At 55.8% G+C, this 26,649-nt stretch overlaps 1 protein-coding gene across 5 annotated transcripts in view; it reads right to left on the bottom strand.

Annotated features, from left to right (window-relative positions):
* Positions 1-26,649, bottom strand: part of CD82 (CD82 molecule) — a 55,987-nt gene that overhangs the window by 12,599 nt on the left and 16,739 nt on the right. For 4 of the 5 annotated variants that reach the window (XM_055546932.1, XM_055546931.1, XM_055546935.1 and 1 more), the window contains exons 2-5: positions 13,034-13,116; positions 7,172-7,244; positions 2,035-2,159; positions 1,815-1,889 (exon numbers count right to left, since the gene is read on the bottom strand). In XM_055546932.1, the coding sequence (XP_055402907.1) occupies positions 1,815-1,889; positions 2,035-2,159; positions 7,172-7,244; positions 13,034-13,096 (336 nt within the window). In that variant the 5' untranslated portion in view covers positions 13,097-13,116. Of the gene's footprint in view, positions 1-1,814; positions 1,890-2,034; positions 2,160-7,171; positions 7,245-13,033; positions 13,117-14,548; positions 14,735-26,649 lie in introns of those variants that run through there. The other variant, XM_055546933.1, reaches the window with a different exon arrangement.

The following is a 26,649-nucleotide window of genomic DNA, read 5'->3' as shown; positions in this document are numbered from 1 at the left end:
TTCACCAGTGTGAACTGGGAAGCCAGGTGGCCTGGGTTCAAACCCTGGCTCTGCCACTTACTGGCTGTGTGACCTTTGGCCCAGTGACTTAACCTCTCTGTGCTTGGGTTTTACATCTGAAAAAGGGTACTCATACCCATGACCTCAAAGACTTGCTATGAGGAACAAATAAACGCAGTATATACAAAGCGTTTAGTACCAGGCTTGTTCTAAATTCTATGAAGTATTACTTGATGACGTTGCTGTAATGTTTTCTCAACTTCCTTCCTAGAAGGATCTGTGGCAACTTGACCTTCAAAGTGGCAAAATGTAGGAGTCCACATGGCCACTGGCTCTGCCAGCCCTGTGGGCGGATGGGAACTGTGGTCCTGGAGGGAAGGCAGGATCCAGCCTCAGCTGGGCCCAGGGTGAACTCCGGCTGGCCGCGTGGCGCCTGGGCCCTCACCTGGCCTGGCTACTGCCACTGTATGCCCTCAGCCCTCACCTGGAGCGTGCGGAGGCGAGGCTCAGGGAGCGCAGGCATGGAAAGTGGCTGACACTGAGCCCAGTATCTGGTGTGTGCTCAGTGGGGATTAGGGATAAGGGGCTATCGTTACTATTACTGATGCTGTCGTTGTTAATCATCTCTCTGAGCATCTGCTTCCCGGCCCATCAACACAAGACTTACACAGCAGAGCTGCTGGGAGGACGAGACGAGATAATGTGCGTAAAGCTTCTAGAAAATACCCAGTGCACAGAGCAGGTGCTCCATCATGCTAACCGTGACAGTCACAATCACCTGCACACCCAGTGGCCAAGAGAGCCCCCTTCTCTCTTGCGTCTCTGTCTTTAGAGGCTGAAAGCTGGTTACTCACTTTCTCAGCCTCCCTTGAAGCTAGGAGTGCCTTTAAAACTCAGTCTGGAGGAGACTGGTCAGGGGCTTGCTTTTCGGATAAAAGGGATGGCCACGGCCGGCACTGCCCCACTCCCTTTCTCCTGGCCAGAGCAGCACAGATGTCGGGCCTGGTGCTATGGCAGCCGTCTTGTGGTCATGAGACAAGTGGCATGACGGAGGAAAGATGTCATGATGAGCAGGCTGAACAGACAGCCAGAACCAGGGCCTCTGGAGCTTCCAAACCTGACTTCTGGTTAAATCAACAACATACGTCCTTAGAGTTTAAGCCCCAGTATGTCTGATTTTCTATTCCTTAATACTGAAGGTCTTCCCTCTGACATGGGAATAACGTTTTCATGGGCCGTCTCCTCCCTGGGCTTCATCTGCGGACGAGATGCTGAGAATTACGCTAAGTGTTTCGCTAAGATAATCTCACTGAATCATTGCAGCAACCCTGAGAGTTAAATTATTAATGACCCCCGGTTACAGAAGGTGAAGCAGGAACAGAGAGGCAAGCAGCGTGCCAGTGGCCACACAGCTAGAAAGTGGTGGGGTCCAGTCAATATTGGGCCCAGCAGCGACTCCACCCCCCCGTATTCTCCCCACCCACCTCTAGCATCCTGCCATGCGACCACAGGGAACCGGAGGCCCTGGAGGCTGACCTGGCACCTGCGAGTTTCCTTTTTTCTTTCTTTTTCCTGAAACGCATGGCTTGGAGGATCCTAGTTCCCCGACCAGGGATTGAACCCACACCCTTGGTGGTGAAAGCATGGAGTCTTAACCACCAAACTTCCAGGGAATTCCCCACTTGGGTTTCTTCGTGACAACCACGAGGCCTCTTGTCTGTCCCCCACCCCCAAGCCACCCCCACCCCTACTCCCTACCGACGTGGCTAGTCCAGCCCAGGTCAGGGTGGGGACGGGGTTGGGGTGGTGCTCACCTGGCCCATGTTGAAGTAGAAGAAGACCCCTGCAGTCACCTGGGCGATGAGGATCAGCAGGAGGAAAGCAAAGTACTGGGGATGCAGAATAGACACAGAGTCAGCAGGGTCCCCACATGCCCCCCTCACCTCGGATGCCCCCACCCAGACTGGGCCAGGGCCCCCTGGGAAGGATGAGATGGGGGCTCTGGGTGGGTAGTGCTGGGGGGACCGTACTCACCATCCCCAGCAGGCAGCGGACCTCTTTGACCGCACCCAGGCAGCCCAGGAAGCCCATGAGCATGGTGAGGGCCCCCACGCTGATGAAGACGTAGGCCGCCACCTTGAACGAGGTGGAGGAGGTCTCTGCCAGGGGAGAAGGACATTGGATTCAGCCTGTCTCACCCTTGCTGAGTGCAAAATCGGGGCAGGGCTGCAGCCACATCCCTGCCGTGGGGTCGGGACACTGGGGTCAGCCATCCAGCCAGGCACCTGCTCCCTCCCCCGCTTTGGAAGTGGCCTCCCCTAGATGTGTGCCCCGCCCCCTCCCTGCTTTCCTTTTTCTCCTTAGCACTTAGGGGATTGAAAAGACTCTAGTTTTACTGACTTCTCTCGCTCATCGTCTGCGACTCCTAGGAGCCTGTAAGCTGCATGAGGGCAGGGACCGGTCCCTGCTGAAACCCTGCCCCCGGGACAGTGTCCAGCACAGCAAAGCGCTGTATGAGTCACTTGCTGAATTACGCTGAATTACGTAATTACGTAATTATTGCTGAATTAACGAAACAGACTGGCAGGTTCTGCTGGGGCTACGGACGCGGAGGCCTACCTTCCTCCATGTCCATAAACAACGAACGTGGCTCCACTTGCCCACTCGCTATGCCTCAGGGCTTCACACGTCTGCCAGAACTCTGCCCGGCAGGCACTAGCATGCCCATCTCACAGATGAGGAAACTGAGGCTCAGAAAGGCACATCAGCAAGGGCCAGAGCTGGGATTTGCGAATAGGCAGACCCAATATTTTGTCCACCTGATGCAAAGAGAGACTCACTGGAAAAGACTCTGATGCTGGGAAAGACTGAAGGCAAAAGGAGAAGAGGGCGACGGAGGATGAGATGGTTGGATGGCATCACTGACCCAGTGGGCATGAGTTTGAGCAACCTCCAGGAGAGAGTGAAGGAGAGGGAAGCCTGGTATGCTGCAGTCCATGGGGTTGCAAAGAGTCAGACACGACTGAGAGACTCAACAACAGACTCCCAACGCCAGGCTCTTTCCACTTCTGCACGGGCCATGTGCACTGATGCAGGCGTTTCTCTCCTTTATTTGTTTGGCCCACAGAGATTTACCAGGAACCTCTGCGTGCCAAGCGCTATGCCAATGCTAGGTATGCAGTGGTCAGTCAACCTGCTGAGGTCCCCACCCCACAGAAGTGACGTGTAGTGGGGTGAGGGGTGTGAAAGGCCATGAAGATGCTGAGGCTGGCTAAGATCAAGTGAGCACGGCAGACGCCTGAGGCGGGAGGAAGCTCGGGGCATGGGAAGACGGAAAATAAGGTGAGAGAGAGAGGAGTGTGACAGGGGATATACGGGGCAGGGGAAGGGGTTGGTGCCTAATGGCAATGACGGAGCACCCCCGGGCAGATGGAGGTCAGAAATCTCGACCAGCATTTCCCAAGAATCCCAACAGATCACTCAGGGAAGAGCTCAGGTCCTCCTCCAGCTCCCAGGTGTAGGGTGTGTGGAGCCCACTCCAAGCCCCGAGGCTATGACGTGCCAGGAGGGCCCAGGGGGGTCGCACCTTCCATGGGCAGGGGGCTGCGGGCGCTGTCCTCTGACAGCCCCGGGCACTGCAGGGAAGCTGGTGAAGCACCCTCAGGTTGTGGGGGGGCGGGGGGGCAGAGCTTCCAGACGGCAACAGAACAACCCCGAGAGCCTGAGTGGATCAGGAGGACCGCCATCGGGGATGCAGATTCCTGGGTCCACCACAGCTGGGCAGACTTTGCAGGAGATGACCCGGAATCCGCCTGTTCATTTGTGCTTTCCCAGTGACTTGGGCACGCCCAGGGCTGCCAAAGGGCTGACTGACAGCGACTCTGGCAGGGTGGGGGCAAACCTCAGAGGGGCTGAGGTCCCCACCTCAGCCACAGAGGGTGCGTGGGGGCCCTTAAGGAATACCACAAAGCTGGCGCATGGGTGGGTAGGAGCGGGTGATCCAGCCCCACTTCCTGGGCACAGACAGAAGGTTCTGGAGCTGAGGAAATGCCCTGGCCAGCCCACCTCACTCTCAGGCATCAGGGCAGGGCGGCCACCCCACCCAGCTCCCTAAAGGAGACCCAGAAAAGCTGAGCAGAGGCCCCGAGGGGGTGAGTGAGGAGACTTCCTTCTTACTCCAGGCCCTCACCGCCTGGGCTCTCACCCACCAACAAGAGCAGGGAGAGGCGGTCAAATGTTGCTTTTTCTTAAACTTCCTGGGTTTGGGTTTCAGCAAGCCCTCCCAGTGAATCCTCCTCCTCCCAACATCAACTGGCACTGCCTGGAAATCCACGGTGTGCCAGCTCTGAAGAAGGCCCTTTATCCAAACCAGCCTGCTGAATTTCTGCCACGGCCCAGCGAAGGTGGCTGCACACCCTGATCCGTCTGTTGGGGCCCGGAACAGCTAGGAGGCTGCGGACGGGGCCCAAGGGGCAAGGCTGGGGGCCGAGAGCCCGCCGCCGCCACCACCGCCACTCGGGGCCTTCTCCTGGGGGACCAGCCGAGGTGCGAGGTCTCTATTTCCCAGAACATTTTGTCAGTCCCTGTCCTCCTCCAGGGCCTCAGGGCTGCTCCTGATCTGAGCAACATGACGTAGGAAGGGGGCACGCATATAGCCCAGGTCCTATGCACCGAGACTGGCATCCTCTGGTCTTGTTGGGTCTCAGAGGTACCAGCGAAGTGGGCAGGAAGTAGCCCAAACCTCCCAAAGTGCCCAAGGGCCACGCAAAGTCAGTTGCTACCTACCCCCAACTTTGCTGCCAATGGCTCTGACCCCTGTGGGGTGTGGGCAAGCCATTTTCTGGGCTTCTGGCTTGTTTGTTTTTTTTTCCTCTGTGAAATAAAACTAGTAATTCTGGTTTCTTAAAGATGTTCTAAGGATCAGATGGTATTATAAACTGATTTAACAATCATTTATGCAGGGTTTACGATTTACTAGAAACCCTTCTAAACTCGTTCAGACATTAACTTGTCTAATTTCTCAGGATGGACTTCATGATGTGGTCTATTATTACCTTCATATTACAGATGAGGAGGTACAGAGGGTGGAGTAACTTGCCCAGGATCACACAACGGGTAGATAGCAGAGCCAGGACCGGAACCCTGGCATCGGGCTTGGTGCTCTAGTCCTGACCTGCCGTGCTGGCTTCTGCTCCTGACGGTGTGAATGAAGGGCGTGCTGCGGGGCCCGGTGGTAGGGGGCAAGGGGGGCACTCAGGAGCCATGCCCCCTGGTTCCCATCCCTGTTCCCCCACCCTCTAACTGTGCCCTTGGACAAGTGTCTACCTTTCCCCTCAGTTTCCTCCGTTGTAAGATGGGGCTGGTAATGCCCAGCCCCAGGTACTCCCAGTGAGGACTCAATTAGGTAAGGGGAGAGCCGTGTCACGCAGGCTCTGGGCTCATGCACACAGCAGGCCCTGGGCTCCTGGTTCTGAGTCTCATTTGCTGCGAGACTCTTAGCAAGTCTTTTTCTCCCTTTCTCTGAGCCTCAGTTTACTCAAGGGTATAGTGACTGGGCTAACAAATAAGTGTTTCTGAACTCTGGCTGCCCAGGAAACCACCTGGGAAGATTTTTAAAAGCCTCAGGGGGTGCTCTGGAACTCCACCCACACCCCTGGAGTCAGTTCCCTTGGGGGTGAGGTCAGGCCTCGGTATCTGTAAAATCACTCAGGGGCATCCAGGGGGCCTCCAAAGCCTGGCCAACTTGAGATTCTGAGCCCTGAACAGGGAGGACCCTGGGAGCACCGGGCAGGCGGGCCGCAGAGGGCAGGAACGCAGTGGGCTGGCTGGGCCCTGAGACTTTGCCCCGAGGCACAATGCCCGCTGAGTGTGCACCACGGCCCAGGAAGCAGGCAGCCTGGGCCAAGCGAGCGGGGCCAGGGAGAATGTGTCCCATCCTCCTTGCAGGGAGAGCGTGGGGGGTGTGGGCACCCGACTGTGGCAGGAAACCCAAACCTTAGCCCCCGGATGGGGAGCGGTCCACGCCCTGCCCCCAGCAGAAGTCAGGACTGACAGTCCCAGACAGCAGCGGATATGGTGGAGGGGGGATCACCCTTGCCTCCCTTCCCTTCACGTCCGAGGGGAGGCACAGCCCCCCGGGGCCCCCTCCATCACCCATCCTAGCCTGGTTCCGTTTCATTCAAATCAAGCAGCTGTCATGGGCCTGAGTCCAAACCTGCTGCCTCGGGCAGCTGCTGGGAGGGGAAGTGAGCCAAGGACCCGCTCACTGAGGGGCGTGGCATCGCTGGACTCCACTCTCTGCCTCCGTCCCACCTCAGGACGTCCGCTGGAGGCTAGCTCAGCAAGCCTGGCAGGCTTCCTGGAGGAGGCAGCAAGAAGCCCAGAAAGGCCTCCTATCGTCCTGGCAGGGAAGCCTTGGGCTTCTTCCCCTGCAGCTTCAAGAGGGAGACAAGGGGCTTCCCCTACCATCTGGACCAAAGCTCTGGGGGTCCGAGTCCCACACCTGTCACTCCGAGGTTGGATGAACCTGAGCCAGGGATGTTACTTCTCTGAGTCTTCATTTGAAAGGCAGGAAGTTCCTATTGCCCGAGGCTGCTGTGAGGTTAAGGCAGTTTATCTATGCCAAACGCTTGGCTCCATGCCTGGCACACTGTGACCACAAACGGCAGACGCTGCCTGGTGCCTCCTCATCACTGCACTTGCCTGGCCCACCTGGCCGGGGCCAGGCACACAGCAGGTGCTTCATGCATGCCTGCCGATCTGCCACTCCTGGCTTTTCTTCTGAACTGGGAAGGGGAGGTACTACTGCCCATGTGTTGCTGAGCAGGCAAGTGGAGGCACGGAGGAGGTAAGAGGCTTTCTCAAGGTCAGGGCAGAGGGAAGGGGCCAGGATGGAGAACAAGCCTCTCTCATCCCCCAGCCTTCTCCAGACAACAGCAGCTTTGTTTGGAGAGGGAGAGAAAATTCCTTCTGAAAACCCCTGCGGAGAGGCCCGGGGGCGGGGGGAGGGGTGGGTGGTGGGGTGCAGAGTGGTCAGCAGCAGGACCTGGGCAAGGCAGGCCCCGAGGGCAACTGAAAAAGGGAGGGTCGAGGACTTCTGGGAGCAGCCCCGCCTGCTGCCCCGCCCCTTGTTCAGAGGCAGTTGGGCCGGGGGGAACAGGGGGACCCTTACGTAAGATGGAGATGAAACTGTTCTTGTCGACCAGGATCCATATCCCGAAGCCCAGGATCACCGCGCCCAGGACCTGGAAGAAGAAAGGGGCAGTTAATGGGGTCCCCTCCCAGCTGCCCCCGGGTGGGGGGGGCCACATCCATCTTTGCCCAGCCCAGGATGTCAGGGTGGCCTCAAGCCCCGAACCCCAACTGCAAACAACTCCAGCAATCCGGAAAGCAGGCCAGGAGTAGGAAGTCCCTCCTCTCTCTGCTCTCCCCTACCCTACACTGTGTGCGGTCAAACCGAGGGTGCCGGCTCTGGGGGTGCCGCCTCTTGCCAGAGGGACCCTCCTGGCCCTTCCCCAGCTTGGGGGCTTGGAGCTTCCCAAACAAGCCAGGCTCCGGGGCACTTGGAGCCTTCCGCAGACTTGATCATCGAAGCTCAACCTGTCCTCAGATCTCTCGGCTCCAAGACCACTTTTCACGGGAGACTTCCTGACCCCCAGCAACTAAGGGGGCCTCAACTGTGGGCAACCACCATCGGACCCTTCTTAAACCCACTAAACCCACTGGGTTTAACTCTGCCGAATGTCCCTCTGGCTGGACTGTGAGTTCCCTGAGGGCAGGGCTGGGTTGCATGCAGCCTATGGGGCCTGGCACCTACTGTACCAGGGGCAGAGGACTCAGCAAGGGACTGAGTTCATGAACCAGACTGTGTACATACAAGATTAGAAAAGGAAAGGAATGGAGTGTGTGGTGGGGTGTGGTCGTGTAGGCCCAGGCCCAGGGATTTCCTGCCTCCCTTCCCTGCACCAGTGGGCAGACGCACAACCTGAGCCTACCTCCCCAGGTGGAACCGCCACCAGGATCCACCCTCCCATCAAGCCAGCTACACGTGGGGAGGGGCCCCCAGTCTGGGCCAAAGCACAGATTCCCGTAAGGGGATGGAGGTGGTGAGGCCTGCATCACCCTGCAAGACTGGCCTTCCCCTGGGGCCTGGCCTGGGTCCACCTTGGGGATAAACCACCTTCAGAGTCCCAATGCGTCCCCATGCCCCTTTACCACCAGCCCTGGGCTCCAGCCTCAGTCATCATCCCATAATCTCAGGGGCTAGGCCAGCAGCTGCTGATAAAGCCCTCAGCCTGGGATGAGCCCCTTGGCCCCAGGGGCTTCGTCAGTCTTGCTCTACAGTTATTAAAAAGCTGGGGCCCTGTGTAAGGTGAATGGGGCATTTGCTTCACATGTAAACTGTGACTCAGGGGATACCAAAACCACTCAGTAACCAACATAAATGAGTTCATAGCGATCATTTTTAAGAAACAAAACCTCATGGGGAAAAAAATTCATGATGAACAAAATATCAATCTTTTAAATAAAGACAGGCTTGGTGTTAACTGATTTTGCCTTTTGAAAAGGCCCAGGGCCCCAGTGTGGTGGGCTATTGCCGACCCGGAAGCAACTACCTTGGTCGCCTCACCCTTAGAGGCAACACCCCTTAAAGACAACAGCAGCTGCGGCCATGAAGTGGAAAGAACAATGACCCCCCAACATCTGCCCCCGCAACTCACTTGCCGCCTCCTCTCTCCCTGTCCTATGGGCCCTGTTATTGTCCTCACTTTACAGATGGGGAGACTGGGGTCCTGACCTTCCCTGAGGTCACTCAGTTCACCCATCAGGGGCTCAACGTCAGCTCTGATTGCACAGCTTGGTCACGTGGTGGCAAACCAGGGTCAGGGATGCTGGGGGTGTGTCCTGGGCCTCGGCCCAGAAAGCCAGTCCCTGAAAACAGGAAAACTCCGGGACCCTGGGGGTGGGGGCGGTGGGCGAGTGTCCACCCGTAAGTGGGGGGCACCTCAGACCACACAGCTCGCTGGGAGGAAGGAAAGTGAGCTTGGCAGGGCCTGGCAGTTAGGTTTCCAAAGACTCCTGAACCCCTCCCCACCCCAGCCAAGCACCCCAGCATGGCTGGCCCGGGGTCTGCCCTGCACTCACACCCACGTGAAGGAGCCCCGGTCTGCTCACCTGCACTCATGGGGCAGGGCTGCAGGAAGAATTGCCCTCCCAAATAGAGAATGCAAGACAGGGCGGAAAATTCCCTCTGGGAAAATATTTTACCCCCAATAGAGTAAAATCCCAGACTGCCCAGCTGGGCTTCTCAGCTCGCCTCCAGGAGCCCAGCGAGCGAAGCGCCTAGCACGATCTTTTCGGTTCCTCTGCAGGTCTGGGGACTACGGTCTGACCGCTTGCCAGGTGCTGCTGGATCTGCGCCAGGCCACGGGACAGCCAGGAGCGAGGCCAGGTAGGGGGCCGAGACCAGGACACCCCCTTTCTCTGTGAACCCAGACTGGAGCCACGGGGCACACCCCTCATGAACACCTCTCCCCAGACCCACCAGAGCCTCCTGGCAGGGGCCAGGTGCCTCACAGGCCAGCATCCTACCTGCAGAAAGGCCACAGCACCCGTGGCCTCAAAGTTTCTTTAGATCTGAGAAAAGCTGATGACGGGGTAATTTTCTGGGGAGTTTGGGGTCACGAGGTGGGGTAGGCCAGGGTGTACACGTGGACCCGTGTGCATACGTGAGAACACACGGCAGCCAGAGCGATTTTGCCAAACCACAAGTTCAATCACGTAACCGCTTCCCGCTGTGCAGGAAACACAGACCCAGATCCTTCCTGGAAGGGCTGCTTGCCCAGCTGAGAGAGGCTCGCTGGGACCCACTCCCCCGGTGCTGGGCTTGTGGTCCTGCCAGCCGCATACGTAACTGCAGGGCATTCTTGCTGACTGCCCCGATGAGATCGGCTGCCTCATTATCTGCTCTCTTAGGGACCATGTCCTTCATGCCCAGCACCTCCCACAACGGCAGCACTATTGTCCACTTGAGCCAGTATTTGATGGAAGCCCATCACCCCCCGGACCACAGGCCCCTGAGCGCAGAAGCCATGGCTCTTCCACCGAGTGAATGTCTACCTGGCACCCAGGATGGGGTCTGAATACACAGGGCTGTCAAGTGTACCCTTGGTGGATGAGTGACAAGTGATGGGTAAATGGACACACACACACACTGTCTCCTTTCATTCTCTCATGTCTCTCTCACCCTCCTGAGATAAAAAGCTCCCCCTCTCTCCCACTACAGCGCCACCCATATCCTGATGAGCCCTCCTGGGCCCTGGTATCCGGGGAGGGAACACCTGCTCCCTGCCAGTGTCCTGGAGCAGCTGGGAGGAGACGAAGCGAGACCAACCCTCAGAGCATGGCCCTAGGGAAGCTCATCTAGGCTCTGGTTCCGTGGGGAGCCTGGGAGTGCAAGGGACACCCTGGCCCCAGACCCTCAACCCCTCTCCCTTCCTCCATGAATTCTCCACCTCCCTCCCTCCCGCTGCATGGGGGGCTGCGTCCTCAGGCCCTGCCACCTCCTAGCCTGTAGCCCAGACTCCCCACTCAGGCCCTGAGAGTCCCAGGGACAGAACCACCGGCTCCCACACTCCACCCCTCATCCTGGCTGGCTGGCCCTTAGAGCTGGGCCTCAGCCGGGAGCACAGTGCCTGCCAGGGAAGGAGTGGTTCGGGCTGTGCGGACAGCCGATTTCCAGAAGCCTGGCCCCACTGGGAGGGCCCTGAGTGCCAAGCTGGGAAACTCAGGTGCCCAGGCCCTGCGGCCATCAGTGGAGGGCCGGCGCTGCAGGGCGGCCTCAGCAGCATCCTTGAGGCGGGGAAGGTGGGCCAGAGCTAGGGTGGACCCGCTGCAGGGCAGGCAGCACCAGGGCTGTCCATGTCCATGCAAGTGTGTGCATGCATGTGTGGGTACATGTGTGTGCATGCATGTGGGTGCATGTGTGGGTACATGTGTGTGCACATGTGTGTGCACGGGTGTGAGTATATGGGTACATGTATGCGTGGGGGTGCATGTGGGTGTGGGTGTGCGTGGGTGTGGGTGTGCCTGCATGTGTGGGTACATGTGTGTGCATGTGTGTGCATGCATGTGGGTGCGTGTGTGGGTACATGTGTGCGCACATGTGTGTGCACGGGTGTGATTACATGGGTACATGTATGTGTGGGGGTGCATGTGGGTGTGGGTGTGCGTGCATGTGTGGGTACATGTGTGTGCACATGTGTGTGCGGGTGTGGGCACATGTGTACATGTGTGTGGGGTGCATGTGGGTACGTGTGTGTGCGTGCGTACATGTGTGGGTACATGTGCGTGCATGTGTGTGCACACGTGTGTGCACGGGTGTGGGTACATGGGTACATGTGTGTGTGTGCATGTGAGTGCGTGTGTGGGTGTGGGTACATGTGTGTGTGTATGTGTACATGTGTGTGCACGGATGTGGGTGCGTGTGTACATGTTCGTGTGTGGGGTGCATGTGGGCATGTGTGTGTGCACGCATGTGTGCCAGCAATACACCTGTAAACATCTATGTGTTGGGTTAAAGTTATGAGAGGGAGTTTAGCATGATGCTTTGTTTGGACAGAGGAGCCTGGGAGGCTATAGTCCTGGGGTCGCTAGGAGTCGGACACGACTGAGCGACTTCACTTTCACTTTTCACTTTCATGCATTGAAGAAGGAAATGGCAACCCACTCCAGTGTTCTTGCCTGGAGAATCCCAGGGACGGGGGAGCCTGGTGGGCTGCCGTCTATGGGGTTGCACAGAGTCGGACACGACTGGCGCGACTTAGCAGCATACTCCTGTGTAACTTGTAATGTAAAAAAACTTTTTTTCCACAAGGAATTCATTGTGGAAAATTTGAAAAATGCAGAGAAGCAAAAAGAATGAAACCAAAAATCTCAGGAATCCCAACATGAATATTAAGAGGTATTTTCTGTTCCTCTCAAAAATATGCATGTATATATATACCTTTTTAAAAATAAAATTGAGTCATAATAAACATCCTATAAACATTTTGATTTTTTTTAACAGTATCGGGTGAACCAATAGCATGAGAGGCCACAGCCCCCAGCGCCACTCCTTTAACGGTCTCTCTAGTCCACTCTCCACCCACCCCGACCCCCATCACACACTCACACTCTCACACACTACTCATACACTCACTCACACACCCACACATGCACACCCACGTTCGCTCACACATACACACGCTCACATACCCCCACACACATTCACACATAATCTGACATTCACTCACACACATACTCACCCATAAGTGTGTGCACATATGCATGCACACACACACACACTCACATATAATCTCACATACACTCACACACATATATACTCACCCATAAGCATGTACACACATGCACACACATACACACACACTCATTCCATCATCCTGGCACCTCCGAGGCAGGAGGAGTCCTCCTGTGCCAGACCAGAGAGGAAAATCAAGGCCCCTGGAAAAGCAGCTCCAGATGTGCACGGAGCGAACAGCTGGGCGGCTCCTGGCCCGAGAGGAGGGTGGGGCTGGGTAGGGGCGACGGTGTCCTCACTCTACCCACCCTCTGGGAGCTCGGAGCAGTGGGGGACACCCCTCACCATGTGGGTGGGGGTGTGGTGGGGCAGCTGAGACCCAGACCCACCGCAGGCAGATTCCTCAGGGCTGGAGGAGGAGGATGCGGAGTCAGGACCGGACAAGGAAGATGCCACTCTCCCCACGCCCACCTCCCACCCAGACCGCCCTGTGGCCTCGGCGGAGCTCCGGGAGAGGGAAAGACTGGGGCAGGGGCCCAGTGTTCTGCCTCCGTGCCAGCTGGGAACGCTGGGAATCTCCTTCCACCACCACCTGCTTCCATTTCCAACAATCTGCCTGAGGCCCCAGCCTCGCCACACCCCACCACCAGCCCCAGGCTGGAAGGTCTTGGACTGGGATGTCCCCAGGAAGACAGTCTCTTTCCTAGGCAGTTGGACAGTGCCGGTCATACTTACAAAGAAGAGCAAGTTGAAGAGGAAGAGGAAGTACTTGGTGACTTTGATGCAGGCTGACCCCATCCTGTCGGTCCTGGAGCTCCCTGGGCAGAAGAGAGATGGCAGGTCTGTCAGTGCTGTGCAGGACCTGGGCTGGGGGAGGACAGGGAACCGATGCCGATGGACACCCCAGACCCACTGACCCTCGATCACCCCAGCTCACCCTCGCCACAACCTCACGAGGTAGGTGCCAATGACGTCAGGTCCTATTACAGGGGACCCTGAGGCCAAGAGGTTAGATGACCGACTCAGAGCCACACTGCAGTGGGGCGAGGGTGTGGGTGGCAGTTAGGGTCTGGCTTAGCCGCTCCACCAGGGCTGGGCCTACAGGAAAGTTACCAACAAGAACCCTCAGGCTCCCTGAGGTCAGACACAACCAGAATGCCTAATGGCCAGCCTTCAGGCCCCACGGGGCCAAGGGAGCCAGCAGAGGCAGCTGGGGCTGAGACAGCTGGCCTGGGACAGCTGCAGGGGCTGAGCTGGCCTGGGGGTGGGGAAGTAGGCACCAGACCCTGTTCCCACTGCCCCGTGGAGGGTGGGGAGAAGCAGCCATGGAGCAGAGGGAACAGAGGGCCCAAGGCATGGACTTCATCCCTTCCTCCTGCAAGGGTGAAAGGCCATCCTGAGCCTGCAGCTCCCCGTTCACGTGGAGGTCCCCTCACCCTGGTCTAATCCATCATTTTTGCCAAATGGGAGCTCAGCTTCAATTTTCTACACCTCTAGGGACCAGAGTAGGGGACTTAAGGGGGCGATTCGGGCACAACATGAAACAAAGCCGTCAGAGGAAGGAAACAATGACCTGGGTGGTAGTGAGCGCCCTATCCCAAGCGGCGTGCAAGCAACAGCTGAATAAAGACTTATGGGAATTCAAGTGCTACAGGGGGAGATTAGACTGAACACTCCTCCAGGCTACCAGCGTCCAAGGCCTGGGTCTGAGAAATGTGGGAACAGCAGTGACTCAGAGCCAGGGAAGTCCAGCCTCAGCAACTCCACCTGGGGCCTCCTCCAGGCCCAGAGGGGCAGAAAACAAGGGTTCCCCTCTTGTCAAGAGATCCAGAGATCTGAGATCCTGAAGCCAGGCCTGGCCCCAGGAAGGCCTGCTGGGGGTGTTCCCCATGAAGGAGAGCTATTGTCTTCTGTCTCCCCTCCCAGTGCAGCGCCTGACAACCACAGGCACTTGGTAAACCGGCACAGAACAAAACAGCAAGAGAAGAAAGAGCCTCTCGCCGAAGGAGGCATGCTTTTCTTGCTGACCATGGCCCTGCTTGAGTTTCCTCCCCGTGAAGGCAGAGGGGCTGCCCCAGGCTCAGCCCCAGGCCGCCTGTGGCTAAGTCATCCCTTCCTGAGAAGAACCCCACCACTTGGGGGAGCGGGGACGCTGGCTGCATTCTTGTGAAACTGGAGAAGTGTGGAAACGGTTGTTCCTTTGGCAATCGATGCTGGCCGGCGCTGGGGCACAGGGAAAGGAGTTTCTACCTTTTCTGGCTGCACGTCCTCCGTCCAGGCTGGGCCTCCAGGGCAGCCTTGCAAGGTTGCAGGTATTCAGAAAGGGGTGATTTTTAGACAAGCGTAACCACCTGGCCGGCGCTTCCCCAGTGGCTCAGCAGTAAAGAATCCACCTGCCAGTGCAGGAGACTTGGGTTCGATCTCTGGGTCGGGAAGATCCCTTTGGAGAAGAAAAGGGCAAATCTACTCCAGTATTCTTGCCCCAGAAATTCCATGGACAGTCCATAGGGTCGCCGAATAGTCAGACATGACTGAGCGACTGAACAAAAACAGCCACCTGGCCTCCCCCATGAACAGCGCCGACTCCGGGCAGCTGTCGGAGTGTGTCATCCCTTTAGTGTGGAGGGTCTTCCTCTCTGGCGGGGGTCGGGGGCAGGTGGAGGCAAGTGAACTAACTTGCCCGAGTCACAGTGATCCTTAAGCAGTGGTGTGGTATTTGAGCCATAGAACCACCATATTCCACTTTGTTTGATGAGAGTGGTATTGCTTTTTATTGATTTTTATAACGTGGCACTAGTGGTAGAGAAGGGCTTCCCTGGTAGCTCAGCTCGTAAAGAATCTGCCTGCAATGCAGGAGACCCCGGTCCTATCCTCAGTTGGGAAGATCCACTGGAGAAGGGTTAGGCTACCCACTCCAGTATTCTTAGGAGAAGGCAATGGCACCCCACTCTAGTACTCTTGCCTGGAAAATCCCATGGACAGAGGAGCCTGGTGGGCTGCAGTCCATGGGGACACGACTGAGCAACTTCACTTTCACTTTTCACTTTCATGCATTGGAGAAGGAAATGGCAACCCACTCCAGTGTTCTTGCCTGGAGAATCCCAGGGACGGGGGAACCTGCTGGGCTGCCGTCTATGGGGTCGCACAGAGTCGGACACGACTGAAGCGACTTAGCAGCAGCAGCCAGTATTCTTGGGCTTCCCTGTGGGCTCAGCTGGTAAAGAATCCGCCTGCAATGTGGGAGACCTGGGATTGATCCCTGGGTTGGGAAGATCCCCTGGAGAAGGGAAAGGCTACCCACTCCAGTATTCTGGCCTGGAGAATTCCATGGACTGTATAGTCCATGGGGTCACTAAGAGTTGGACAGACTGAGTGACTTTCACTTTCACTTTTGGTCTTCCCTGTAACTCAAATGGTAAAGAATTTGCCTCCAATTCAGAAGACCCAGGTTCAATCCCTGGGTCGGGAAGATCCTCTGGAGAAGGAAATGGCAACCCACCCCAGTATTCTTGCCTAGAGAACCCCATAGGCAGAGGAGACTGGTGGGCTACAGTCCATGGGGTCGCAAAGAGTCGGACATGACTGAGCAACTAACACTCTGGTAAAGAATCCGCCTGCCAGTGCCGGAGACGTAAGAGGTGCAGGTTCGATCCTGGGGTCAGCAAGATCCCCTGGAGGAAAGCATGGCAAGCCACTTCAGTATTCTTGCCTGGAGAATCCTGTGGACAGAGGAGCCTGGTGGGCTTCGGTCCATACGGTTGCAGAGTTGGATACAACTGAAGCGACTTAGCACACACGATAGCTCCAGACCCAAGGGCTGTGAAGTGCTGCCTCCCAGGAGTGGCCCTGACTGCAGAAAGGGGTCTCTGGGAATGGCTGGGATTCCATTAAGTAGGTGGTGAGGACCAAGGCCACTGTTAAAAGGAGCTCTGGTTTGCAGGCAAGGAGGAGGCAGAGGCTGCTCGGCTGGGATTCCCTGATACTACAGGCAACCTTGCTGGTCTCTCTTCATGCACTCAAATTATACTAGGAGTTCAGCAAAGTAAGCCCTTCAGCATCCTATGAGCAAACAAGCTCAAGAAGGGTGAGGGAGCTTGCCCAAGGTGAAGGGTACATGGACCAGCAAGGACAGAACCCAGGTCTCCTGGCCCCTGAGGCCACCTCCTCCTCTCCAGGAAGCAGCTGGGTGGATTCAGATGCTGAAACAAGCAGCCCCATGTTTGACAGGTAGGTTGGCCAATCAGGGGAGGCCCAGAGACTACCTGAGACTCATCTAAGGGAAGAGAAGGGGCTGAGAATCAGAGCCTGGGGTGATGGGTTGTTCCTGGACCTGTCAGCCAAGATCCGGGATACAGAGTGTTTCTGCCCCGCGAGTGCTGACACTACCCCTTATAGAAGCTGGGAGCAGGAGATGAACACGTCTTCCATACTGGGCAGAAGATGGGTGGCCACACAAAGGGCAAGAAGTCAGCTCAGGCTGGGGACACACCCAGGTTGCCCCTGATGCAGGGTGACATCAACCTCAGTGAGATCACAATGACCACCAAGCCCTGAGGAGACCCCAAAGTCAGAATCCGAGGGTCTGGGGTCACACTCTAGTGGTCTCAACTTCAGTCTCTTCATCCACAAGGTAAGAATAAGGGTTGGTGTAAGGCAGGGATTGGCCAGTTAGGGCCTGTGCATCAAATCCAACCCACCCTCTAGATGCTGTATGGCTCACAAGAACAGATTTTACATTTTTAAGTAGTTAGAAAAGTAGAAAAGTCTCTCAGTCATGTCTGACTCTTTGTGACCCCTGGAATTCTCCAAGCCAGAATACTAGAGTGGGTAGCCTTTCCCTTCTCCAGGGGATCTTCCCAACCCAGGGATCAAACCCAGGTCTCCCACATTGCAGGTGGATTCTTTACCAGCTGAGCCCACAGGGAAGCCCCAAATCATACCTTCCCTGACTGGGAACCATTTTAAGTAGGTGGGAAAAAATAAAAAGAATATCTTGTAACACACGAAATTCAAATAAATAAAGTTGTCCTGGCCCCCAGCCATGCCCACCCTTTTATGTATTTGCCCATGGCAGCTATCACAAGAAATGGCAAAGTGGACTGGTTGTGACACAGACCACTGGCCTGCAGAGCCTGAAACATCCCCTGCCTGGCCTTTTATGGAAGAAGACTGAAGGCTCCTGGCGCAGGGGAGCAGACAGTACACGCACACGTGTCTGGAAGAGACGGCAAGAACCAGGACTGCTGATAGCTTGGGATTTTGGTGGAGAGTGAGCTGGGTGGCAGAAAGTGAATAATCAGGAAGGAGAAGATGCAGGATCCCCCAAGGGTTCAAATCCTCATTCTGCCAATGCACGGCTAGAGAAGGGACTCCTGGGGCCTCGTTGCCCAGTGGAAGCCCGTGTTATAAAGAAAAGCGAGGTCAGCGCCTGGCACAGTCAGGGCTGGATGAGCTGGAGCTGGGGAAGCGTCTTCATCAGCGCTTTCCCGAGACGCGATGGGTGAGCGTTTCACTTGCACATCAAATTAGACAAAGAGGGAGGCTCCTGATGTTAGGCTTTCCTGTACACACTTTCTGTAAACACGAGGAGGTCTGCCCATGCTTTCCTGCGAGGATGTCTTGACAGTCACAAAACAAGGGAAGGAGATGCAAGCCCATCTCTTTTGCAAAATTCCGGAACAGTCGCTGACAGCTCTGTGAGCAGCAGGAAGGAGCTGCTGATTTCATGGAATACTCTAGAGCAGGGAAACGGACCATTTCTAAGCAACTTCAATTTAAATTGACCAAATACATAAATTCTACACCAAATCAGCTTGTACAATGAAATTATTATACTACTGCTATTTTACTAACTCCAGCTCATCCTTCAACACTCCAGACATCCACCTCCTCCAGGAACGCCACTCTGGCCAACCTTGTCACCACCGTCCACTCCCCACGAACACACAGGCTGGTTAGGAGCCCTCGCCCTGCTTCCTTCCAGCAGCACTGGGTACTACAGTGGTCCCCACAACAGGCCCTGGCATCAGACTGCCTGGGTTTGAATGCTGTTCTATCACCTCCTGGCTGTGTGACCTCAGACAAGTGACTTAGCCTCTCTGAACCTCACCTTGCTCATCTGTGAGAAGAAGAAACATATAACCCACTTGGCAGATTTGCCCAGAGATTAAACTAGATAATGTGGGTCAAATGCCTGGCATGAAGGAGGCTTTCAATAAATGGAGGTTACTATTATAACTCATGAAGCTGTACAGTAACTTTCTACTTATTTGTCCATCTCCCCTATGGACTGTGATATCTTGAGGGGAAAGGTGATGTATCCTTTATGAGGTCAAAGTGGGCTCATCCAAAATTTGCTGAATGAGAGGCTAGATGGATGCAGGGAGGGAGGGAGGGATGAGTACATGGGTGAAGGCATAGGTGGGTGATGGACAGATGAGTGGATGGAGGGAGGGGTGAGCGGAGAGGGGGTGGGTGGATGGATAGAGAGGTGGATAGAGAGGTGAAGGGGAGGGGAAGGAACTTCCACATGGAAAACCAGGACTTTTCAGATGTGCAGTCACTCGAAGGGGGCCTGAGATCCGTTGCCCCTAAGTCAGCTGAGACTCCCTTTTCAGACTTCTTCTGTCTGGTCCCAAGGTGTGGGCTGGGGGATGTGTAGGGGTGGCACTCAGCGCCAGCTCTGCATGCCAGGACCCACAGTCACGGCTCCCTTGCCTTCCCCGGGGGTAGGGGGAAGCCCGTGGGGAAGAACCCCTTCTTTAAGAGAACCCCTCATCCATGCTGGGCCCCAGTTCACCCTGGTAGAGTGGGAGGTAGGTTTATCCTGCACCTGATGAGGAGGAACCCCCAGCCTGACACTGGAACCCAGATGTCCCTGAACAGCCCTGCGGAGACCAAGTGGGGTGGGGTGGGGGGGATGCTGTGGCCCCTCCAGGCCCCGAGTCTGGAGCTTTAAGCTCGGCGCCTGCTCTGAAGGGACACCCTGCTCTGCCCTGCTTGAGACCCAGCACAGGTGACTGTCCTTCCCACCCCAACCCCAGACCTGCCTCTTCAACCGTCAAGTGACAGGCTGGGACCAGAGCAGACGCAGTTTCCAGGATAGTTCTTCAGAATTCAAGTCCTAGAAGACAGGGCGTTCGGAACTAGAGACTCCCCTGTCACCAAGTCTATGGAGTGCCAGTTCTTCTAGAGGGTCACATTAGGCTATTAGCATCTCCAAGACACCTGGCAGTAAACACCGCTGACCGAAAACCATCTATCTCTCAACAGCCTAACATCGCACGGAATACATCTCAGAAAATGCCAAGCCCAAGGCTCCTGAAGGTCCCCTGGGACGGGGCTCCTGAACTCTAACTGCTGCAGGATTCAGAGACGGGGAGATGAACGGCCCTTCGACCCACCAGCTGGCTCAGACACGACACCCGAGCCACGCTCGGGTCTCCTCCTCCTTCCTTCATCCCACAGCCAGAATGGGTCTCCTCCAACCCTTGCCCCTCCCAGCTCCCCATCCCACCTCCAACCTGGGCCAGTGCAGCTCCCTGGCTGCTCACGGGATCCCCTCCTGCCCTCGTCAGGCCATCAGGCCCACTGCAGGGAGGACTCTGGGAAATGCAAACTAGATCTTGTCACTCCCTGGCCTGCAACCCTCCAATGGTGACGGAGCCGAGGCGTTCGCTGTAAGATCCAGACTCTTACGTGGCTGGTGAGGCCCCGCCTGGTTGGCCCCTCCCCTCCTCCGTCCTCCCCATCACACGTTCGTTCCTAAGGCCACTCCTTCCTGTTGTTCTGTACACCAGGCCCCTGCCCACCGGAGTGCCTTTGCCCTCTCAGTTCCTCTGCCAGGAGCACTCTGCCCACAAAGACCCGGGCTGGGTCCCTCCCTTCCCCTAGGCAGGCAGAGGTATTTCCCCCAGAGGCCTTCTCTGAACACCTGATCTACACGGCTGGCTGGCCGGCTGGCTGGCCACAACTCCAGCTTCGTGTGGGAATCAAAATATGCTAATATGCAGCCCCTGGCCCCTGCCCCAATCAAATCATCGGGCTCTTAGGTGTGGGGTCGGGGGAGTCCCCTGATGCAGCTCGGACACCTGGGCCCGTCACATGGCCCTGCTCACCGCAGCCACCTTGCTGCTCCACTACCGTGACTGGAGCCCCCATTAGAACAGAATATGGTTCTGTTAGTTCTATGCTTCTAGTAGAATATGGTTCCTTCAGGGCAGGGGCTGCATCCGTCTCATTTACCCAGTAACCCACAGTCCAGGACAGTGCCTGGAACACCGTAAGCCTTCCGTGCGTATCTGCAGGAAGAAGGAAAGGAAAAGAAGGTCTGGGGAAGTCAGGAACAGGTCGTTAGAGGGAGGCAAACCAACTTTGATCCTGCAACTGCGGGTCTCTTGCTGTTGTTCCGCCACTCGGTCGTGTCCGACTCTTTGCGACCCCGTGGACAGCAGCACACCAGGCCTCCCTGTCCATCACCAACTCCCGGAGCTTGCTCAAACTCATGTCCATCCAACCGATGATGCCATCTAACCATCTCATTCTCTGTCGCTCCCTTCTCCTCCTGCCCTCAGTCTTCCCCAGCATCAGGGTCTTTTCCAGTGAGTTGGCTCTTTGCATCAACTGGCTGGGGCTTCCCTGGTGGCTCAGATGGTAAAGAATCCTCCTGCAGAGCAGGAGACCTGGGTTCCTTCCCTGGGTTGGGATGATCCTCTGGAGGAGGGGATGGCACTCCAGTATACTCCCACTCCAGTATTCTCGCCTGGAGAATCCCCCTGGACAGAGGAGCCTGGCGGGCTACAGTCCTTAGGGTCGCAGAGTTGGACTCTACTGAGCAACTGAGCATATCAGGTAGCTAAAGTATTAGAGCCTCAGCATCAGTCTTTCCAATGAATGTTCAGGGTTGATTTCCTTTAGGATTGACTGGTTTGATCTCCTTGCTGTCCAAGGGACTCTCAAGAGTCTTCTCCTCCAACACAGTTCAAAAACATCAATTCTGTGGCAGTCAGCCTTTTATTGGTCCAACTCCCACATCCATACGTGACTACTGGAATGAACAGTATGAAAAGGCAAGTCTCTGGTGCTTAAAAATAACATCATTGGCTTGTGGGGAGGGGGTTACTTCCCTTCCCGAGAGATTGAATTTTAATCTCTGCTGGGTCAGAAAAGGCTGACAGAAGCCGTGAACCCTCTCTCTAGAAAGATGCACAAAGACAGGCAGGCACACACTTTCTTCTGGTTTCATGGGGTCACTAATTCTAGAAAGCCAGGGCCTTACTTCCCCCATCTCCCGATTGCTAAAGCAGGGGCCCCCAATCTTGGCCAAACCTTAAAATTAGCTCTAAACCTTGCTGGTGCCTGCCCTGCTAACCCCGCCCCCAAGCCCCTGAAATCCTGATTTAACTGGTCTAGGGTGCAGCCTGGGCACTCAGTTAATTTCAGTCACTCAGTCGTGTCCGACTCTTTGCAACCCCATGGACTGTAGTATGCCAGGCTTCCCTGTCCATCACCAAGTCCCAGAGCTTGCTCAAACTCAAGTCCATCAAGTCAGTGATGCCATCCAACCATGTCATCCTCTGTCCTCCTCTTCTCCTGGACACTAGGGTTTTATTTTTTTAAGCTTCCCAGGGGATTCTCATGCATCAAGACCCAGTGTGGCCTGGTCCCTCTGCTCTGAGTGGGGATGTCTCGGACCTGGGAACCCTGGGGCAGCAGGTCCTGGCCAGGGAGAATCTCATGTGAAGCTTCCTGTACCTCTGCTCTGTCCTCCACTTCCTGGAGGCACATTCCTGGGGTGATTCACACTCCTCCACTGTGTAGGAGGAGACTTTTGAGATCATTACTTTTCTCAGAGGGGCCAGAGAACGCAGGAGAGCACAGATCCCACAGCAAACTCAGGGCTGAGCACACCATGGAGGACTTGAAAATTCCCAGTCCAGAGCTTTTCTCTTTCCACCTGCTGCCCTGACCCAGCTCCCTGGGCCTTCCTCATAGAGAGTTAAGGAGAACTGACTGCTTCACACAGTCATCCTTGGTTCTCACCCCTGCATCTGCTACCTCCGGGCCACACAATCTGCAGAGCTGCCTCCTTATCAGTGAATGGAGAGACCAAACCCACCCACCACTCACAGGTGTGAAGGTGAACTGGACTCAGGCTCCACATAGTAGGGCTCGATCCATGCAGGTCCCCTGGCCCCCTCCTCCCACTATCCCTGCCCGAAGATGCCAAATCTGCCGTCTCTTACCAACTGTGTGGCCTTGGGCAATCACTTCAGCCCCACGCCTCAACTTTCCCACCTGTAAAATGGACTTAATAATGGGCTCTGGTGAGGCTTGCATGATTTAGTATCTGTAAAGCGCCTGGCACCTAGTATGTGTCTAATAAATGCCACCAGTTACGATGATGATGATGAATATCCAAAAGTTGTTGATTTCCTGACCAACAGTCCAAAGCCCTCTCTGCAGGGCCACGAGCCAGCCTCTAGATACCTACAGGGGAGTGCCAGAGAGTGACTACCCCTGCTCCTGGCGAGGGGGGCAGGGTGAAGCAGGGCGGGGCTGGGCCACCTGAGGAAGGAGGCCTCTGCCCTCCGTGGGGCCAGGGCCTCTGTCTCTGAGCCTCTGGGCTGTGTCTCAGCAGCCTGCCTGAGACCTGGGTGTCCAGCCAGTTGGGTGAGTTGGACAACTGATCCCGTGGGAGCACAGGCAGCTTGGACAGAAAGAGCAGAGAGCAAACCTGGCTGGCTGCTCAGCTCTGGAAGCCTGCCTGTCGACAGATAAGGCCACCTGCACACTGGTTCTCGGCCACCCAGCTCTGCAGTTCTCTGGACTTTGTCCCGATTGCCCGAGAAAAGAGACGGGTCACAGGTGGCTGTGTTTGTTTTCATCTGTGGCAGGTGATGTGGTTCCTGAAACCCATGCTGACTCCCTGCAGGGGGCTGGCTTTTTGGCCTCCCTGTATCCTCCTTTTCACTCTCTGGTCGCACTTTTCCCCTTGTTAGAACAGAAAAAGGAAAAGCTATTACCCTGGACAACTGGAAAATTAGGAGGCCCTCGGAGTTGGTTGCCATTTCTTTCCCCAGGGGAAATGGCAACCCTCTCGAGTATTCTGGCCTGGGAATTCCATGGATAGAGGAGCCTGGTGGGCTACAGTCTGTGGGGTCACGAAGAGTTGGACTTGACTGAGCGACAAAACAACAGCATGATTAGGATCTCAGCTTCCTTCAGGACTTCGGTGTGAATCCCAGCTCTGCTTCCTACTGTGTGACCGCCAGCGAGGAAGTTACTCAACCTCTCTGAGCCCAACGTCTCAGCTCTAACACAAGGATACTAGCAGGGCCTCCCATCTTATAGGGTTGTTGAAGGACTGAGATGAGGCGTGTAAAGAGCTTTGAGGACACTATCAGCTCCTCACAACGCAAGTGAGCAAACCCCAAAACCACCACCATGGGGTGGAAGAAACGGGTCCAGATCAGACCTTCCCAGGAATCCCAGGATTTTAGAGCCCAAGTTTAGTTCAGTCGCTCAGTCATGTCCAAACTCTTTGCAACCCCATGAACTGCAGCATGCCAGGCTTCCTTGTCCATTCCCTGTCCCCAACTCCCAGAGCTTGCTCAAACTCATGTCCATCATGTCCATCATGGTGATGCCATCCAACCATCTCATCCTCTGTCGTCCCCTTCTCCTCCTGCCTTCAATCTTGCCCAGCATCAGGGTCTTTTCCAATGAGTCAGTTCTTCGCATCAGGTGGCCAAAGTATTGAAGCTTCAGCATCTGTCCTTCCAATGAATATTCAGGACTAATTTCCTTTAGGATGGACTGGTTTGATTTCCTAGAGCCCAAACCAGAGCTCAAAGCCTTCTGCTTGTCTTACCTGGCCAGACTGCAATAGCAGAGGAACAGCACCATGTCTTCGTATCAGCCCATACCCCCCATCCCTCATTTAATCCGTAACAACCCTTGAGATATTATCACCCCTATTTAACAGATAAAGAGACTGAGACTCGGGTTCGGTGACTTGCCTCGGGTCGCACGTCAGTGGCTAAGCCCTGACTGAACTCCAGGTCTGCCTTGAGACCGGAGCTCCTCTCTCTTCACCTGCTGCCAAAGCGAAGGAGGTCGATGGTGGAGCCCGCCAACCCCACCCTTATGTACCTCGGTCTGCTTGCCTGACCCCCTATCCCACCCCAGCTCCAAAACCTGACTCTTGGCTTCCTGTCAGGAAGGAAAAGATCAGCCCCACCAATCCTGGCCACGCTGTTCCTTCAGGGGCTGATGAGGCCAACAGATGTGGCCCTTCCTTGCTTTTCTCTGAAGCCCAAGCAGTGAGATCAGAGGGCCTTCGGCATGAAGAAGGGGCCGCTCTGACAGAGGGTGCAGCTTGGGGAAGAGCAGACCCTTCAAATCTTGCAACCTCCCCACCAGGCCTGATGCAGCCAAAGACTCAAGCTGAGGTTGAACCATAGCCTCTGATCTTTCCCTGTCCGTGACTCCCTTTCCTACGTTTTTTGCAGGCTGCTTGGGCCCCATGCAAACCCTGCTCCCTCCTAACCCTGGGAGCTAAGGCTCACACACTCAGATTCACAGTGCTAGGAAGGCCTTTGACGTCACCTGCTTGAGTCTTTATTTCTATGATGAAGTGACCGAGACACAGAGAGGACCGTGGACCCCCCTATTCTGGGGAGTGTATGTGTACCGAGCAGGAGGGGGGTTGGTTAGAGCCGTCAGTACTTCCCAACCTGTTTCACATCATGACACGTGTGGAGAAGTGCACATTTGTTCAGCACCCTGAGGTGGACAGACAGGACTGAGCCAGGGCTCTGCTCCCAGGGCCTGAGGAGATAACCAGCCATTTGGGAACATCACTTGGGAGATGCTAATTTAAAGGGATCAGTTCAGTCGCTCAGTCATGTCCAATTCTTTGCAGCCCCATGGACTGCAGCACACCAGCCTTCCCTGTCCATCACCAACTCCCAGAACTTGCTCAGACTCATGTCCATTGAGTCGGTGATGCCATCCAACCATCTTTAGGAGTATATGAGAGGATGCCCAGGAGCCCCAGAGTCTAGGGGCCCTAACAAGAAGACCCAGATTCCCAAGTGGGTGCTCAGGGTGTCAACCAGTTTCTGAGGACCCTTACCCAGCCCCAGGTATGGAGGCAGAACAATAAATCAGTTCACAGTATGAACTGTGAATTGAGAGAGACTTAAATTCCAATTCCATTTCACAGCGACCTGTAACCTTTGGCAATCTGCCTACCCACCCTGAACCTCACTGTCCTTGTCTATAAAATGGGGATATCAAAGCTTGTTCAGGAAGATGGTGGAATCAACTCGCCAAACCCTAGGAAGCAAGCATGGCAGAGGCAGAAGTCTCTGGGAAGAGGTCGTGTTAGGCAGAGTCCCCCCCTCGCATGGCAGGAGGAGGGTATGCATAAAGATTGTCCCTTGAGATGTGGGGCGCAAAGAGATTCCTACAAACTGCCCCTGGAAAGTTACCATCCATCACCCAAGAACTTGAAACAGATCCCAGGCAGAGGGAGGGCTGATGAAACGAACAACTATGACAGCATCCTCTCGTGAGCGGTGCTTCACTGATCTCATCTCCTTTAACCCCACAACCCCCTGCCACGTGCGGAGCACAGCTTCTGTTCTCTACGCGGGATGTCTGGGGCTCAGGAAGGCAGTGGCGCCGTCTCCAGTCACATGGAGGACAGTGGCCCAGCTGCACTGTGTCCCAGACCCTCCAACTCTGGAGTCCAATGTCCTACCTGCTTTGTGACACCGCTCCCCCCTGCCAAGTCTTCTCATATGGGGTCACAAAAGCCCAACATCAAAGCCCATGGAGTCAGAGTATCCAGGAGCCGGGCCAGGTGTCTGCAGGTCTGACAAGCACACAGTGCTGTGGGACTCTCACCTTATACCTGGCAACTGTGGCAGCCGTGGGTGCAGAGGGTTGGGGGAACCTCCAGGACATGAGTAAACCCAGGACTAATCCTCAGAGGCGACCTCAAAGAGGGCAGCAAACCTCCTCCTCCCAGAAGGAGAGGGGACTTCCAGAATGGCTCATGGGGACTTCCCTGGTGTTCCAGAGTTTAAGAATCCGCCTGACGATGCAGGGAACATAGGTCAATCCCTGGTCCAGGAAGATTCCCCAGGCTCTGGGGTAACTAAGTCAATGCACCACAACTCCTGAGGCTGCTTGTCTTAGAACCTGTGCTCTGCAGCAAGAGAAACCACCCCTATGAGAAGCTGAGCACCTCAACTAGATAAAGTCCACACGCAGCAATGAAGACCCAGTACAGCCAAAACAAAAAGAAATAACGGCTCATGGGTCAGAAAGCCTGAGCGGCT

The sequence above is a fragment of the Bubalus kerabau genome, chromosome 15 (assembly GCF_029407905.1).
Source record: "Bubalus kerabau isolate K-KA32 ecotype Philippines breed swamp buffalo chromosome 15, PCC_UOA_SB_1v2, whole genome shotgun sequence".
NCBI classification, from domain to species: domain Eukaryota; kingdom Metazoa; phylum Chordata; class Mammalia; order Artiodactyla; family Bovidae; genus Bubalus; species Bubalus kerabau.
Note: the sequence above shows the minus strand (reverse complement) of the source record. Positions and strands in the feature narration are given on the sequence as shown.